At 40.3% G+C, this 16,685-nt stretch overlaps 1 protein-coding gene across 8 annotated transcripts in view; it reads right to left on the reverse strand.

Moving 5' to 3' along the window:
* Positions 1 to 16,685, reverse strand: part of klc1a (kinesin light chain 1a) — a 43,842-nt gene that overhangs the window by 14,931 nt on the left and 12,226 nt on the right. For 5 of the 8 annotated variants that reach the window (XM_026151830.2, XM_026151831.2, XM_080293452.1 and 2 more), the window contains 9 exons: positions 12,411 to 12,639; positions 11,550 to 11,637; positions 8,782 to 8,883; positions 4,678 to 4,851; positions 4,305 to 4,404; positions 3,991 to 4,043; positions 3,453 to 3,520; positions 3,127 to 3,235; positions 1,612 to 1,773 (listed from right to left, as the gene is read on the reverse strand). In XM_026151830.2, the coding sequence (XP_026007615.1) occupies positions 1,612 to 1,773; positions 3,127 to 3,235; positions 3,453 to 3,520; positions 3,991 to 4,043; positions 4,305 to 4,404; positions 4,678 to 4,851; positions 8,782 to 8,883; positions 11,550 to 11,637; positions 12,411 to 12,639 (1,085 nt within the window). The remainder of the gene's footprint in view (positions 1 to 1,611; positions 1,774 to 3,126; positions 3,236 to 3,452; positions 3,521 to 3,990; positions 4,044 to 4,304; positions 4,405 to 4,677; positions 4,852 to 8,781; positions 8,884 to 11,549; positions 11,638 to 12,410; positions 12,640 to 16,685) is intronic. The other 3 variants (XM_080293455.1, XM_080293453.1, XM_080293457.1) reach the window with 1 other exon arrangement.

Below are 16,685 nucleotides of genomic sequence, written 5' to 3' on the forward strand. Positions count from 1 at the left end.
TCTAAGCAACAGCAGGAGCAGCATTTTAGAAATAAGGTGGTGAGCAGCCTACAGCGACCCTATAACTACATATTCTGCCATTGCAGTGAGGACAGGCTGAGAAAATTCTGCATATTCTGAAATGTACCAGCTGATTGAGAACAGTCGGTCTGCAGCTGAGGCAGCGAGGTGGCATCAATGTGTGTGACCAGAGGGGTTTTTAAAGCTTTTTAGACATTAGTTGGAAAAGCTGTACAATAAAAGAGAGTTTAGTGAAAAATACTATACTATACTAAACTATACAAAGAGCTACGACTCAATGACTGCCAACGACTTAAGCTCCAGCCAAGTGAATGCTCCAGCAGAGCATTTTTTCACTTGATCTCATTAATCAAAGTCAGGGTAACAGCGACGCACAAGCAGGAAGAAGAAGCGGGAGAGCAGAGTAACTGCGACTGTCAGTCAGGATTATCAGTGTAGCATTGTACAGTTTGATCCTTTTGAGCTAGTCGGACAAGATTTAAGTCCTCATTCAAACATTTTAGTCATAGATGAAGAAACAACCTCACTGTATCTTTCATGACCGAAGCCACTAAGGCTACGTTCACACTGCAGGCGAAAGCGCATCAAATCCGATTTTTTTGACCCTATGTGCGATTATGGTGCGACAGTGTGAACGGCACAAATCCGATATTTTCAAATCCGATCTGGGTCACTTTCGTATGTGGTACTGAATCCGATACATATCCGATGTCTCAGAAAGCGACTGCTGTTTGAACGGTCAAGTCGCATTAAATCCGTCTTTTACATCACTGACACAAGACAGACGCCAATTATCCGCGCCAGAGAAGACATCGCGAACGCTTCCTGGCCATCCGGTGAAACTGCTGGGAAGACAACGTTGGAGAAACGTTAACATTTTATTTGTACTGCATAACCTGCAGGTTCTGACAGAAATCTGCAACTATCCTTTGAAGCACCTCTCCTCTAAAACAGCAATAGCCTAAGGATCATTATTAGGTTATCTACATTATTATGTAAATAACAAAATAACTTAAAGCAAAAATCGGGAAACATGAAGTCCGAAGTCTTTATATTAAGGCCATCAGTCAAACAATATAGTTTGTTCTGGGTCTAAACAGAGCGCGTTGTGTATGACGTCTTCTTTTGCGCATGCGGGCCACTTTGAGCGTTCACACTAGAGCGCGTTTGCTGTCACACTTTATTTGTAGTGTGAACGAGCAGACAAAAAAAACGGATTTGATCAAAAAAAAAATCGGAATTGAGCATTAAGACCTGCAGTGTGAACGTAGCCTAATTGAAGAGATAATCCCCTCACTGGCCTCCAGTGGCCCCTCATTCTCACTATAACTTTATAGGGAACCATCAGTTGGCTTGATTGACAGCAAATAAAATAATCCAATCCAAGCCAGCTCAATGTGACCAAACTTTAGCATTTACATTAACAACTGTGTTTATTATAGTTTCTGTGCTGAGGAAACTTTAACAAGTAAAATGACTTTGTGGATGACGTCAGTCCAGAAAGATAGAGGAGTTATTTCAAGTCGACATGTCTGTGTCCCTGGTTTGAGAACTCTCAGTAATGTGCCGAGGGCTGTGTACTGTACTTACCCCGTTCCATTCCACGCTCATACTCACTTCCTCGCCGCCGTCTGGCCCGCTCTCATACTTCACTGTGTCAGAATTCAGGCTCTCGCGGCTTCGCTGCTTCTCTCGGGCCTCCGGCTCGCTCAGCACCTCAGCCACGCGCTGCTTGTGCACATTGTCCAGACCCTGATGTGTGCACACAACAATAAATAAATGCCAGTTCAACAAATCCAATTAAGCATAAGCTAAACCCATGTACTAGTCGGACCTCCAGCACAGCCTCACCTACACAGATACACTGTACAGCTGTCAGCAACAAGTGCTAATTCATCCAATCCAATTAATACTAAATCTATAGACTTCTACTGCCTGCTGCTCTAAACCCAGCACCTGGGATTTGCTGATTAGCAGTCAGAATAAACCTGGCAGAGGACAGAAAATGAAAAAAAAAAATCCAACTAATTATTGGTAAATTAGCTTGCTGACCACTAGAAATTCAGTTAAACCATTTTTGAAAAAGCACACTTTCAATATGGAGCTAGAGGAAAGCACCTACCTAAGAAGTCACTGCCCATTCTAAAATTTAAAAATATCATTTTTGACTATCTTTACTGCTGTTTTGATATTTACAGAAATCTTAAAGACTTTTTTAAACGTTCAGTTTGGTGGAAAAAACAATTTTGCAACCATGTGATTAAAAGAACATACATGTAAGCATCTAATATAGTGAAACTTGAACAGCAAACCCATGGTGCCAGTGCAGCTAAATTAGCTTTTCTGTTAGCTGGTGACTTCCAGTGCTACCTTGCGTAATTAAAGCTGGCCAACAATACGGTTACACCACAGTACAAAGTACTTTCTGTGACTCTGCCTGAGCGTTTAATTATTCAAGGAGGGAAAAACAAACACGGGACGTTACACTGCCAAACAATCATGCTGGCAGAGTCTGGTCGCTTATTTTATTTCTACTAAAACCTTCTCCACTTGTATTATCTAAATGCTGATTAAAGGTTACATTCATATCGGGATCGAATCTTTCCTCAAGCAAAAAATGACAACGCTCCAAATATATCAAAGGAAGTTTGTGGTGTTAAAACGAGGCCCCAAAGCAGATCCGACTAGTTATAATGGAATTATTGTAATAATTACCAAAATGTTATTTTAGTTTCTACAGCTGTAATTTCAGCAAGACAATGGGGAATTTTATCTTAATAACATGTGTGTCTGTTACTGAATAACTCAATGTTTACATGTTGATGGAAAACCTAATTCAGGATAAAAGCTGCAGGACTTAGACTCCATTAAGTCTCATAAGTAACACCATCAGGGGCAGCTAAAAACAACACCAAAGAAACCAAACTACGCTCCAGGATTCTGAGTGCATTGCATTTTTCCAATTTCACAGCAGCTCACACATTTTCTGCCTTTTAATGTGACGCAAATGCTCAACGGACCCGTTTCATCTGAGCACCGATAACAAGTCATCTGCTTCTATATCTACAGTCCTGTGTTGTTAGTCACATTATCCAGAGGCCACACCTGCTTTCTGGAACGCATCGCAGCTTCCTCCAGGGTCCCAGCTGCCTCTAGCTTGCCCTGCCGCCTGTAGAGGGCACCAAGGTTTTTCAGGGTGGTGGTAACCGTGGGGCTGAAACGACAACCGGTGGAAATTTAATGTCACAGAAAATCGTTTTGGCGAAAGAAAATAAAACAAGAACAACACGACTGTCTTATAGATGGTTGGCCACAGCTGGTTTAATTGCTTACTACATTTTGTTATGTGTAAACATTTATATATATCATGTATCAGTTTGCTTCCTGTGCTGAGAGTATCACCCATATTTACTCCGTGGAAAAACACTGACCTGTCGACTTTACAGGCTTTGTACCAGCCTCCATACTCTCCAAATGGTGAACCGTCTTTCTGCTTCCCCTGTGAAACACCAATTTGGTTTAGATTTAAGAAATCTGCATATATGATATAATAAATCAGACATTTAAGGATGGAAACCAACCCGCTTACATTGTATGTAGTCAGTTTACATGGAGAAGTGTTAGCAGTGGGATTATAATTGGATCAGTACTTCTTCCCCAGAACATCTAAACCTATTAAACCATGAAATGAACTCTTAGATGGGAGAGTGAAGGACTCGGACCATCATCATCAGTTTTTACTGAGACTTAATATCCTAATCCAATCTTTGTAAAGTCAGTCTTTCTTATTTCATGTTAAATAAGGTAAAAGAATTCAGAGAAGTTTAATGCAGAAGTTTGTTTTTTTTTTAACTTGGTGTGTTTTGATCCTGTGCAATTATAAGGTTTTGTCTTTAACACTGAAACCCAAAATTAAGAAAGCACAACAGAAATTACAATTATACTTGTATATATGTTTCAGGCTCTCACCTTGCTTTGCTCCTCTCTCTCCTCAGCATGCATCCAGATTGGTTTGTTCTCATCTGCAAAGAAACATACACACAATCAGTCCTGACAAACTCAGATAAGCAGCTAGAGACACCTTTGAAAAGTCACTCTGACTCTGAAGTGCTGTTTTCTGTTTCTTTTCGGCTCCATCCTTCACTAAAATAACAGCAGCCTGAACATATTAACCTTTACTTCAAAGGAGAGACTTATAAAGTTGTTCATGCATGCAAGTTACTCTAAGTTTAAGCTACTATCTGCAATGTCTGAAATATAAAAAGTGTGTGAGCACTTTGTACCATCAACAGAGCCAAACTCCCGTTCATGAGCGCGGGTTAGGATTTCTTTATACAGGGTCTCTGCCTGCTTGAACTTGCCCTGCTTCAGGTAACAGGATGCCTGAAAAACACAAACAATAAGAACAACATGACACTGCGAATGAGCAAAGTCAGAGCTCGCTCTTCAGCAGTTAGCAGTAAGGTCCAGCAATGGGATGTCAGCAACACACAAGAAGCTTCACAGGACTGGGAGAAGCTGAATTAGTTTTTTCTTCTTCCTTTTTTTTTTTTTTAAATAAAATAATTTAAAAAGAGTTGTCATTTTCATGCCACTTGTCATCTGCAGATATTGATTTTTATTCCGCAAATTGACAAATACTTCCATCCTTCTCACCAAGTTGTTCTTGGTCTTGGCCACGTTGGGGTCATCTGGGCCCAGTTTGGTCTGGTAGATCTCCAGGGCTCTCATGTAGTAGTACTCCACCTCCTCATACTTGCCCTGGTTCTGACACAGCAGGGCCAGGTTGTTTAGTTGCTTGGCCACATCTGGGTGGTCCTTGCCCAACACCTGGGACAAAAGAGGAAGAGATATGAACTTTAAACAACCCATTTCTGCCATGTGCTATTTGGTCAGTAACACTTAGCCAACATGAGAAATGCTGGTCAGACGGATTTAGCGCCTTCTACTGAGTTTCACTAGTGTAAACATTCAAATGTGCAACCTAGTTTAAATCCTCAGGTCCAATGTTGTAAATTTGGATTTCCAGGAAGACCGGAAGGGTGTTTGTCAATACGTTGGAAATGTTTGTTTCATCTCCTGCCAAGCTGCTTTGACTTGCTGCACTCTGTTTGTAGTGCCGCTGATTACACTACACGTATGTTTGGAGCAGTGTGCACAGAAGATGTCACATGTGTAAATTTGGTCTAGAGTACTGGGGATCAAGCCTGTAGCCTTTGCTACATACAGTACATGCCTCCGTAGGAATTTTGGCCTTTTGTGGATTAATAGGCTACTAACCTGCTTTAATAAATAAAAAAATAAATAAAGCTGTAAAACAAAACAAAAACAACACCCAAACCCCCCCCCCCCCCCAAAAAAAAAAAAAACCACTTCTGGATTAAGAAACAGCCTTTAAGCACTGCAACCTCTTCCTGTGAGCTAAGAAGAGTAAAGGTCATTAGAGTAGAGTGCAGCAAGACTAAAAGACATGTATTGGGGCTAGATGCTAAATGACCCCCCACACACACACACACACAGAAAAAATGCAATAATATTTTTTCTTATTATATGATTCTAACTGCCCAGTAAAGATGTAGCAATCATAGGTGGATGAAAGGAAAGAAAACAGAGAAGAAAATGAAAAGGATGTGCACGGGTGGAATCAGTGAACACACATGGGTGGCTGGTGTTGTTGGGAAAGGGATCTGATCAGTTAAAAAGAAACCACCCTGAGTGTCACGTTTATGGTTGTAAATGAAAACAAGTGAACAATTAGTTTGTTTTGATTTCTAGTTTCAGTTTACTGCTCGGTAAGTTTGTGTGAGGTCTTAGAACTGCAGGATGATCCCCCCCTCCCTCCCTCCCTCCCTCCCTCCCCGCTGGAGACCGACAGCGTCTTTGATCCACAGGATGGTGCAGAGCTGTGTGAGCGGAGATACCTACAGTATTCACTCAGGCCTGGCCTCAATCGCCTCCTCCTGCACCACATAACACATCTGAACGCTTTCCTGTAAACAGCATTAGCTAGAAAACAGATTGCCATCAGCACCACAAAACTGCTGAGGATCTGATCATGCCTACTGATGCCTTCAACCACCAAATGTTCTGCAAAAATTCTGTGGCTTATTGAAAGCTTTCAGGCAAAGTAAACACACTACATACATGTTCTGGTCGCCCTTTTCTAATTAAAAATTAGTTACTTAAACCTTGGAATTTGAACCTTAAAATTCTGGTTTGGTACTGAAAATGTCAGATATGAGGAAAAGAGGAAAGGCTGCAAGTTCTTGCAGGTAGCAGATCTGCTAAGTTATCTATAATTGCAGATATTCGAGTACTGGAGTAACTATAGCATAGACTAAATGTTTGAAAAAACACAATCAAGCAAAAAAGATTTCATCACTGTTTTCATTTTTGCAATCACCGTCTTTGTGTTTTGAAACCAGATGTGATGTATGCATGACTGAGAAACCAACACACTGCGTGCTCATGTGGTAGCAACTAGGTGATTACAAGGCAGACCCAGCCTAAAGCATATCCTCCTTTATACTTGTTGTTTTACCATAATGGGGACCAATTTTCAAAATGAATATAATGGTATATACACTAAAATTGAAACTAGTGATCAGCTTATAAACTTGTCAGGTAAAGTGTTTCCTTACTCACTTATGAAGGAGGCCAAGGACACTTTTCTCATAGACTAGAATTTTTTATGCAACCAGAGGATTCATACTGCTGACCATTACAAAGACAACATATTTAAGACACTTGTATACTGGCTTCACTTTACATAGCAGACCCTACATCCATTGTTTAAATGCAGTCTGTCATCTGCAAGTTTCTATTATCTTGAATCTTTTACAAGAATAACGCTGCTGGCATTCCACATTTTTGCTGTTGCCATGAACTCAAATAATTCTAAAGGCTAAAAGCAAGAAGTATTAACACTTTCTCAATACTTCACAAGGGAAACTTTAAGATGAGTCATATTTCCTTTTTCTCAACAACTTTCTTCAACAGATACAGACTGCAATTTACTTTGCCCTGACAGATTAGTGAGGGCAAAGTGAAAAGGATATGATACTGACACACACACACACACACACACACACACACACACACACACACACACACACACACACAATTTTCCAGAGTTTCTACAAAAAGGCGGAATGACGAGAGGGGGAAAAAACATCCTTCTGATTCAGCAGTTCTGCTGCAGTCACTTTGCAATGCCCTGCATGTGCAAAACCACTCCGGCTTAAGCAAGTGCATTATCATCTCAGTTTAAGAAGCATGAAGAAAAAAAAAAAAATTAAATGCCTCGGCTTAACCAAAGCTGACGTTGCATTCTCAAGGAGACGAAGGAGAAGTGGGTTTGTTCAAAGGCAAGAGCTGAGCATAAACAACAGAAAGTGTCTCCTGCGGCTCGTTTGTAAGTATCAAATTAATACAGGCAAAACAGTAGCGTTCGCTCAGGATAAAGAGCCTGCCCTGTGACGAAGGCTGAATACTGATAAAAAAAATTAAAAAAAAAAAAAGAGGAGAAATTACATAAAGGAGGTTGACTACAGTTTATTTCTTATGCAAGCAGTGAGGAAAAAACAAAACAAAAAAAACCAGACTTTATGACTTTATGAGTTTTATGTAGTTTTTGTAGATGTGTGAATGTGTGTGTGAATGGGTGAATGACTGAATGTAGTGTGAAGCGCTTTGGGGTCCTTAGGGACTAGAAAAGCGCTATACAAATGCAGGCCATTTACCATTTACCATGTACTTTCTAATATATATATATTAAAACACTTTTTGGAAAGAACAAAGACTCACTGCTGCTTTTCTTTTTTTAATTCCAGATTTTGGCCAACTGCTGTTTTACTCTGAGGCCTCAGTCGTTGGTGATACCCCAACCTGAAATCTATTATATCACAACATATCAATTTTGTTTTTTTTTAATCCTTCTTAACAAGTATAGTTGACTTTTTTTTTGGGGGGGGGGGGGACACACATGCCAACTCAAACAGCCGTAGCCGATCACTGTGTGCAAGGCCCGACTTCTGCCAGCTACAGCTGAACTACAAATTAGCTGTCCAAGAAGTTTATGTTCAGTTTTATATGAGTATAATCAAGTATTTATTGCACTCATCAAGCAAGTTATGTGTATGTTAAACACGGTTAAATGCAGCTTGCTAACCAAGCTTGCTAGTGTTAGCTAATAACATAAATGGTAAATGGCCTGTATTTGTATAGCGCTTTACTTAGTCCCTAAGGACCCCAAAGCGCTTTACACTACATTCAGTCATTCACCCATTCACACACACACATCCACACACTTAGCACTTCACCATCTCATAAACATGGTCACCACCCCCAAATAAAACACAGTGGTATCTAAAAACTAATGATGAGGCCTCGAAATGTGTCACATAGTGTCCATAGTTTGTTAAATCCAACAATAAACACAAGTGACTGCTACTAGACATGAAAAGCTAATACTGTTGTTAATTATGTGCAAAACTTAAAATTTAGATATTCTAAACAAGTTAATCTGTTGCAGTTATAGTAAATATCTGCTGTGTTGAAATGAAAAGCTGAAGGGACAAGTGGTCAGTTGCTGAGGGCTGTCTGAATATTTTAATTCCTACTATTCATTCTGCTGCCTCCAAATGAAATATTCTGAGTGAAGTCTGAAGTGTTTCAGTACAGGGGCACAAAGTCTGTCTATAAGTGAAAGTACTCGCTAGTGCATCGACTCATCACAGTGTTTGATGACCTCGTACCCACCTTTTCTCTGATCTCCAGCGCTCTCTTGCACAGAGGCTCTGCTTCCTTGTACTTCCCTCTCTTCCCATACAGGACAGCCAGGTTATTGAGAGTTGCAGCAACCTGATAGGGACACAAACACATTTATTATCCCACAATGCTCTATTCTTCCTGGCCTCATAGACATGTTCACTCATTTGCACAATGTGTGGAACCGCAAGAGTCTACAACAGCAGAGTGGTGTCATTGGTCTGATGAGTGAGAAATTGACAAGGAATAAGAGGATGTGGGGAAACAGGAAGTGATTATGCCGGGCTGTAATTTGATCCAAATCAGCTGAGTGATGAATCTCCAACATGTGCACACAGGACGAGTGAGGGGAGACTGCAGAGGGGACCTGAGGTGAGCACTGATCTCTGATTCACACCAAGTTCTGGCAGCCATGTGAGCAGAGTGGGAGGAAACGAGAGGAAGGGCAGAGGGTTGAAGTGATGGGAGGAACGGGAGCTTATTCAGGAAGATGGGAGGAAGAGAGGGACAAAACTCCTACAGTTTGAGAACACTTTTTTCTGCTCTTTAAGACTTAATTTGTCCTCATGTCACAATCTCAAAAATGGTGAAAATATAAAAAAGAACATTTAGAGAACTTTTTTTTTTAAAGCAAAGGAGCTACAGATTATATAGTCTGATCACAAACCTGTCGATGATTAACCTAAAGCCTTCAAATCTTACAGACAAATTCACAGTTTCACATCCATGTTTTTTAAATCTTATGTTTGTATTAAGAGTCATAAAGTCAGACACATACTTACATAATTATTTTAATTATAATTAGATTCAGAAAGCATTACGACACACAGACTTGACGACTAAATTTAGCATTATATCCACAGAAAGCAGAACACTACTGCGATTCAGATCATAGTGCTCATGTCTCCTGAACATCCCTGTCAGACTCAGCCAGATCCATGTAGAGCCAAAGTAGCAGCGTCAACGGGAATCTCAGGGACTGGACACTTCAGTTGGTGGGGTTTTGACCTCAAAATCAAGGTGTTTGTGTCTCTTTACAGTCGAAACCACAACTCCGCCTTTTTCAATTACCTCAGCAGATTGTCGCCTTTCTTTTTAGTGGCAAACCAAGAGCCAGTTTTCATAGTCCAAGTCCACTTTGACCTATGTATGTGTGTCGGTACATGATTTACCCAGAAGTTCACGACGGATTAGGAAAGAGAACATGACCTCAACATATTGTTTGCCCGTCAGGCTAAAGTTAGAAGTGGTTTACAATACCGCACATTGAAAACAGAAAGAAGAGAAAAGAAATTCTATAAAAATGATATGATTAAGAGGAAGAAAAATCACTATACTTAATCACATATCAGGTAATGTGTCAGATTTCGTCTGGGTGATGGATCACTGGGGTGAAAAAAATAAATTAAAAAAAAAATCACTTTCTTCTTTGGAAAAAAGGGGAAGACGTGGAGAGGGCTAACCTCTGTTTCACACAGTGAAGAGAGACGAAGGTCCGAACAGTGGAGACACAGGCCTGCTGGGGTTAACCTGCTGCATGCGTACAGTCACGTTGACAGAGAGAGGTTAAAGAATCTGAGAACAGGCCGGGGTAAATTATTAATGACACCCACGCTGCTTGTCACAGCCTTGGACAAACACATGCTACGGTATCATTTTAAATGTATGAGGTAGGTTGCTATGCTTTTTGTGAGATATTTGTGTGATATGAAGTAAACAGATGTGCTCTACAATAAATAATATAAAGACTGTAATAAAGTGCACTGGGCCAACCATATTTTCTATGAACCAGAAAAACGGTCTGAAGCTCCACAGTATAGTAGTTAACATATTCACCTAACGCAAAAAAAAAAAATCTTGGTTTAAGACTGTGAGGATACACAGCTTCTTGGGTTTCATCAGGAAGGGCCTCCAGGATTTATGGCTGCATGTGCTGAAGGGAAACTCATCAACTGGCCCAGATCACATTAAAGTACTGCAATAGAATAAACTCTATAGTGCTGTTTATATATTTTCCCCCAAATGCAAGTAAAATGTCTGCAAAGTTACAAAACCTGAAATCCATAGGGAGTTTTTCTCTCCAACAGAAAGTAATGCTCCTGAACTGCCCACAGTCCTGTGACTCATCTGTCACAATGTAACATTTGCATAATTGTTCCAAGCACCTAGTCTGGCACATACTCAAAATTTTCAGAAGATAATTTTTATAGCTAGAGCTAAAGCAGCTTCTCTGAGCTAAGCTAAGTGCAAAGACGAGAGTATTCCTGAATTCTGAAGAACCAAAGACCTAGCAAATTTGTCTTGTTGTTGACAGCAACCACTTACTTGGTGGAGAACTTGATGGTCCTAAGCAGTTTCAGAAATGATAATGCCATTGCATGAAAGCACTGAGCTCTTTCTACAGCAGAGAATGCTACCCTGTGTGGTTTTCCAACCTGTTGGTCCAATTACCTTTCACTCATGGTGCTAAGCTCTCAAAGAAGGGAAATCAATACATCCAACTATACCTACAATACTGTTGATGTGGCCTGAATGTCTTAACAAATGACTATATTTGTCTTCATGTTTCACCACCGCTGACTGTAAGAACAACCTCCATTTGGAAATAATTCATGCTGTGAAACAGTGCAACACATCTATCCCCATTAATATCAACGGGATTACACCGAAACAACAAAGAACATCATTCACCTGTCTAAAGCAAGAAATACAGAGCACAACAGAAGACCTACATGCAATGTATCAACAAATACACTCACAGCTGGATGGTCCCTGCCAAGTGTCTTCTCCCTGATGGCCAGAGCGTCATTCAGCAGGTTGGCGGCCTCCTTATATTTGTTCTGATCCCTGAGAGACCAAAGCAGACAGAGTTAGACTGAAATACAGACACAGAGATGGGCAGAATAACAGACAAGCACACATGAACACAAACATAAACTATGCTGACAAGTTCAACTAATGGGCCACCATCTTCAGTGGTTCCCACAGCCAGTGCACAAGAGTACTGACAACAAGTCACCCCAGACTCTCATTGTTTTAGGTAACTAAATCAAAAGCCCAAGCTGATTGTTCAGTGGCTTAGATTTATGTAAATGGAAAAACATGGCAACAATCCTGTGCGACATTTGTCCAGGTTTTAGGCGTCATTCCTTTGCTCCTGTCTAGTTGGGCTGGAAAATTAACTTCCGTTACTGTCCTATAAATCTTTGTCAGGCTACGTTTGGCTTGTTCTGACAAAAGCATCCAGCTCTGATTAAGAAGCCAGTCACACAACACTTAAAGAATCCCTGCCAAAGGTTTCAAGAGACATGTCACAGTGTTGTGAGGGTGACAAAGTGTGCTGTTATTATCTCAATGTTAAAATCTTAGCTTTTTATGATATCTTCCAAACACAAGAATTCATTAAAAGCTGTTTAAGTCTAAGAGGATTTTGGAGTTTATGAAACAATGCAGACTACAAACAAAACTTTTTTTGAGCATGAAATTCATTCATTATATAGACCACCTCGCTTCAGTTAGCAACATGATCTCTTTAAAAACAGGACATCACCGGCTTTCATTAGAAAAAGATAAATACATAAAAATGCATGTGCATATTATTAGATGTTGCAGGAGTTTACCTGTAAACAAGGGCTAAGATATTAAGCATTGTGGCCACATCTGGGTGGTCGTGTCCTGAAGTCTTTTCCAGGTCTTCCAGAGCCTGTTTGCAGAGAGGCACAGCCACCTCATACCTGCCCTGAGACGCATACTGGATCACCAGGTTGTGGAGGGTCCTCAGTCGAGCAGGAATCTCGTATCCTCCCTGCTGAGCAGCAGCTGCTGCAGCGCTGCTGTGGGCTGGCTGGACTACAGACAAAAAATACGAAAGTAAATGAATTATTAATTAGGAAAAACCCATCACTGCACTGTATAGAAAATGATTGTTAAGTACAACCTGGTATTTTGTATCTGACCTATTTAGAGTAATGTGATATACTGTACAGGGGGGCTGTGAAAAGGTATGGAAAAAAAAGTTGAAAACATTTTCCTCTTTCCTGATTTCTTATTATTTTACATATTTGTCACACTTTCATGTTTCAGATCAAACAACAACAAAAAAATTGTCCCATCCTGTTAAATCATGAATGAATTATTTTTAACCCTGTTTTTCAGAAAGCTGAATCGAATTTCAGCAACCACACCGAGCCCTGATTACTGCCACACCTGTAATCACTTAACAGAACCTGTGTGACAAAGTTATCTCAAAAAGCAACACGTCACACCACAATCTAAAGAAATACCTGAGAAACAAAGTCACTGACATCTATCAGTTTGAAAAGTATTACAAAGCCCATATTCATCAATAAAACAAAAAAAGTCTGAGCAAAAAAGCCATCCATGGGAGAGTTCTGACTCCTGACCAAAAAAAACACCACAAAGACTCGTCTCACATTAGCCAAAAAAATATCCTGATGATCCCCAAGACTTGGGGAAAATATCCTGTGGGCTGACGAGACAAAAGGTGAACTTTTTGGAAGGTGCGAGTCCTGTTACATCTGGCATAAAACTAACATCAGTTTGCACCCAAGCTTAAGTGTTCTTTGGTTATGCAGCAGGACAATGATCCAAAACACACTAGCAAGTCCACCTCTAAAGGGCTATATATATTGATATTTATTATTCAAGTTGTGCTGATTCAGTAAAAGGATGTTACAGATGTTACAATCCCTGATAATGAATTGCTTCAAATGAAAAGAAACTCTATTCCAACCAGCTGAGCAGCAAAAGGCTTTGTGAGCTGTTTTGTAAAAATAAACAGTGTCGATCAGACCTCACCAGCCGCTAATAGACACTTCGGCTAGTCACAGAGAGACAGATAACCATTCTCGCATTCACGACCAATTTAGAGTCACCAATTAAACTAACCCCACTCACCCCAGTTCACAACATTACACAATTAGGCAAATTTGATATCCCATCACATGGAATAAAATAAATATTAATCATTCATAAATAGCAATACTGTAAACTGCAGTTCATTCATTTCATTAATATGGCTCAGATGGCTGAATCTTTATAACCTGAATGAGTCTGTGACTATGGATGACAGAAGAACAAAGGTTTATTAATAACAGGAGTTTAATAGAAGTTTTCTATAGGAGATGACGTGTGAAAAGAAAGCTGATAGGCTGGTTATGTGACAGTTTTCCTCTAAAATGAAAGAAGTATTTGAAACCAGTGGGTGTCTAAGATGATATAAAAGGGTCAATGCTGACTAGAGCAAACACAAACTGGCTGCCTTTTAACATATGTGCAACACAAACAAGCTTATTCACCCATAAACAATGTCCTCTTTTTCCCCCATTACGCACAGCTCAAGTACCAGCTCCTGAGTGCTACATTTAACTGGGCCAGAAGGACATGACTGGAATGTCTCTTGTGATAAATAGTCTGTTTGTCTGTCTTTCTGTCTCTATATGCGAGTGTCTAAGAATGCATGAATGTGTGAGAGGTCAGGAAACCACTTGATGGGGTTTCTTATTAAAGGCAAGCAGTTCTGTATTTACTCTGAAGGGAAGCCAGTAAGGTTTTGAGTAGGAGCCGCCCACTGCAGTAATAACAATGACCACAGAGAAATGTCCGGGCACGAAGTGATTCCAGGTGTTCTGAAGTGCTGGCAAACCACAGCCTGCCTTTGCTGCTGTTCACAGGAAAGTAACGCAGTGACAGCAGAACAGAAACGGACAAAAACAGCAGGTATGTAGTCAACTCACACACTACAAATAAACGCATCAAATCCTCAAAACTTAGAAACTGGAACCAGCCAACGTCTGAATAATGACCGAAAACACAACTTCATCATCAAAACACGACAAACCCTTGCTGGAAGAAGGAAGCAGAAGCGAGACTCCATCAATGTAAATGATTCTCAGCTACAAGTGAAGCGTGAGCAGTGAATTGTGTTACATGTGGACGTGTTACTGTTGACCCAGTTTGTTGGTATTCTTTACCGATTCTGACTTTGATTTTAAGATTTATTATTCACATGATTTTTGTGCACTTCTGTAAATATGTGGATGATGCTTAGCGCTTTGATTGACAAGGCAGTCATTTTCCATGCTTGTTAAGAGTACTCCCACCCGATTTACATAACCCCTAGCACTGTGTTGGAGAGTACTTGTTACCAAAGGGGGGAAAAAAGTCACTGTGTCGCACTATGAAAAGTGCAGGATGCTCTATTTTTGGAGCCGGACCTCTGCTTTGCATGATTCTAGTTAAAATCTGCCCCAAACATTCACAAATATGCTGGAATATGTTTCAGGCTGTGACACTCATTTAGTGTCAACGCTAAGTGAGTTAAATGTAAATATTAGCACAGAAAAACATTGCATAAGACCCTGAGTGGTTTAAAAAAGCAGGAATGTCATCACCATTGTCTTCTTCCTGCTGACAGCAATTTACCAAAACCCCACAAGCTTTTCAGGCAGTCTGAATCAGCTTGGAAAGGAAAGACATCTAATCTACTCCAGCACTAACCCAGTATCCACTGAGCTCATGCAGAGCCTCAGGCAGCTCAGTTTCATACAGAGAGAGGATTAATGCCAGTGCAAAAGGCATTCGATGAAGCACTGCGTCTCTGCGAGTTCAGTTCTGTCTCAGTCCTTTACCAGCTCACACCTGAAAGACTCTGGTTACTTCTTAAGAGTATTGTCTAGTCTTCATTTGATTCGATACAGTATGGGAGGTCATTTCTTTTCTGTAGCAGTTAAAGCTGCTGCTTCTCTAAGCTCCAGTCTTCTGCACATCTGGCACTTCATTTTCTCTTCATTTTAAATGTATATACATTGTCATCAAATGTAGCTACCTGACAGTATTTACTGTAAGCACTGATGTGGGCAGAAGCAGGAATTTGTGTATGTGTGGGTGTGTATACACAACATTTATGTGTTGACATGTGAATGGGTGCAGGTGTACTGCAATAACTGCATGCTCCTTGACCAACTCAATATAGACCCTTTACAGTGTCATTTGTATCTCACCATCTCCAAAGAGAAACACATTATTTAATAATTATGGAGTATTGATCTCAACATACATTTTTATTAAGCTTTATGATGCATAAAGTCTGTCTGGTATTACCCTTGTCCTTGTTCTCCAACCAATTTCTCGCTCACAGCTACATGCCATTAAACTCTCCTGTCTCATCATAATTCATTTAGTGGTGCTCACAGCAAGTGCTCTATCACCACCCTCCCAAGGGCAATACGCAAAACCACAATAATGAAGTGAGCGATCCATGTAAAGGAAATGCTTTTACTGTAAAAGATTTCATTAAATTAAATAGAATATGAATGCAGCGTAAATATCTGTAGTCTAGCTTAAGCGGTGGATTACAGCAGTTACACAGCACAAGAGGCAAACCGTTTACAGCCCAGTCTGTCAGCAAATTAGACTGGCTGATAAACTGATACCACACGGGATGAGGCAAATGGGGCAATAAAGGGGAAAAAAATGGAAAATAAAACCTTTGGGAGCAAAAAACAAATGTTTTTCATTAATCTTAAAACTGTCCCTGAAGTGGGGTCTCTTTAACCAGTGTTTTGGAAACTGTGCATTCATCAAATGCATTTTTTGGAGATCATCTCATTAATATTAATAAAAAAATTTGAGTCAGTACAGCAATTTAGACAATATGACATGTAGGGATAGGAGTGGAGAACCAGTTCCTGTCAGTCTAATTTCTTGGAATTGTCACTCTCGTTTATCGGTTCCATTTGCACCCACACTAGCTGATTTCAGTTCATGTGCAGGAGGAGGAAAATACTGGCTCTGAATCCAGGACAGAAACAGCTGCATAATGCTGCTAACATAACTTCGGCTCTTTGCAAGCATCTGCAGAGGCAGCATGCTAA

The sequence above is a fragment of the Astatotilapia calliptera genome, chromosome 19 (genome assembly GCF_964374335.1).
Source record: "Astatotilapia calliptera chromosome 19, fAstCal68.1, whole genome shotgun sequence".
Classification (NCBI taxonomy): Eukaryota; Metazoa; Chordata; class Actinopteri; order Cichliformes; family Cichlidae; genus Astatotilapia; species Astatotilapia calliptera.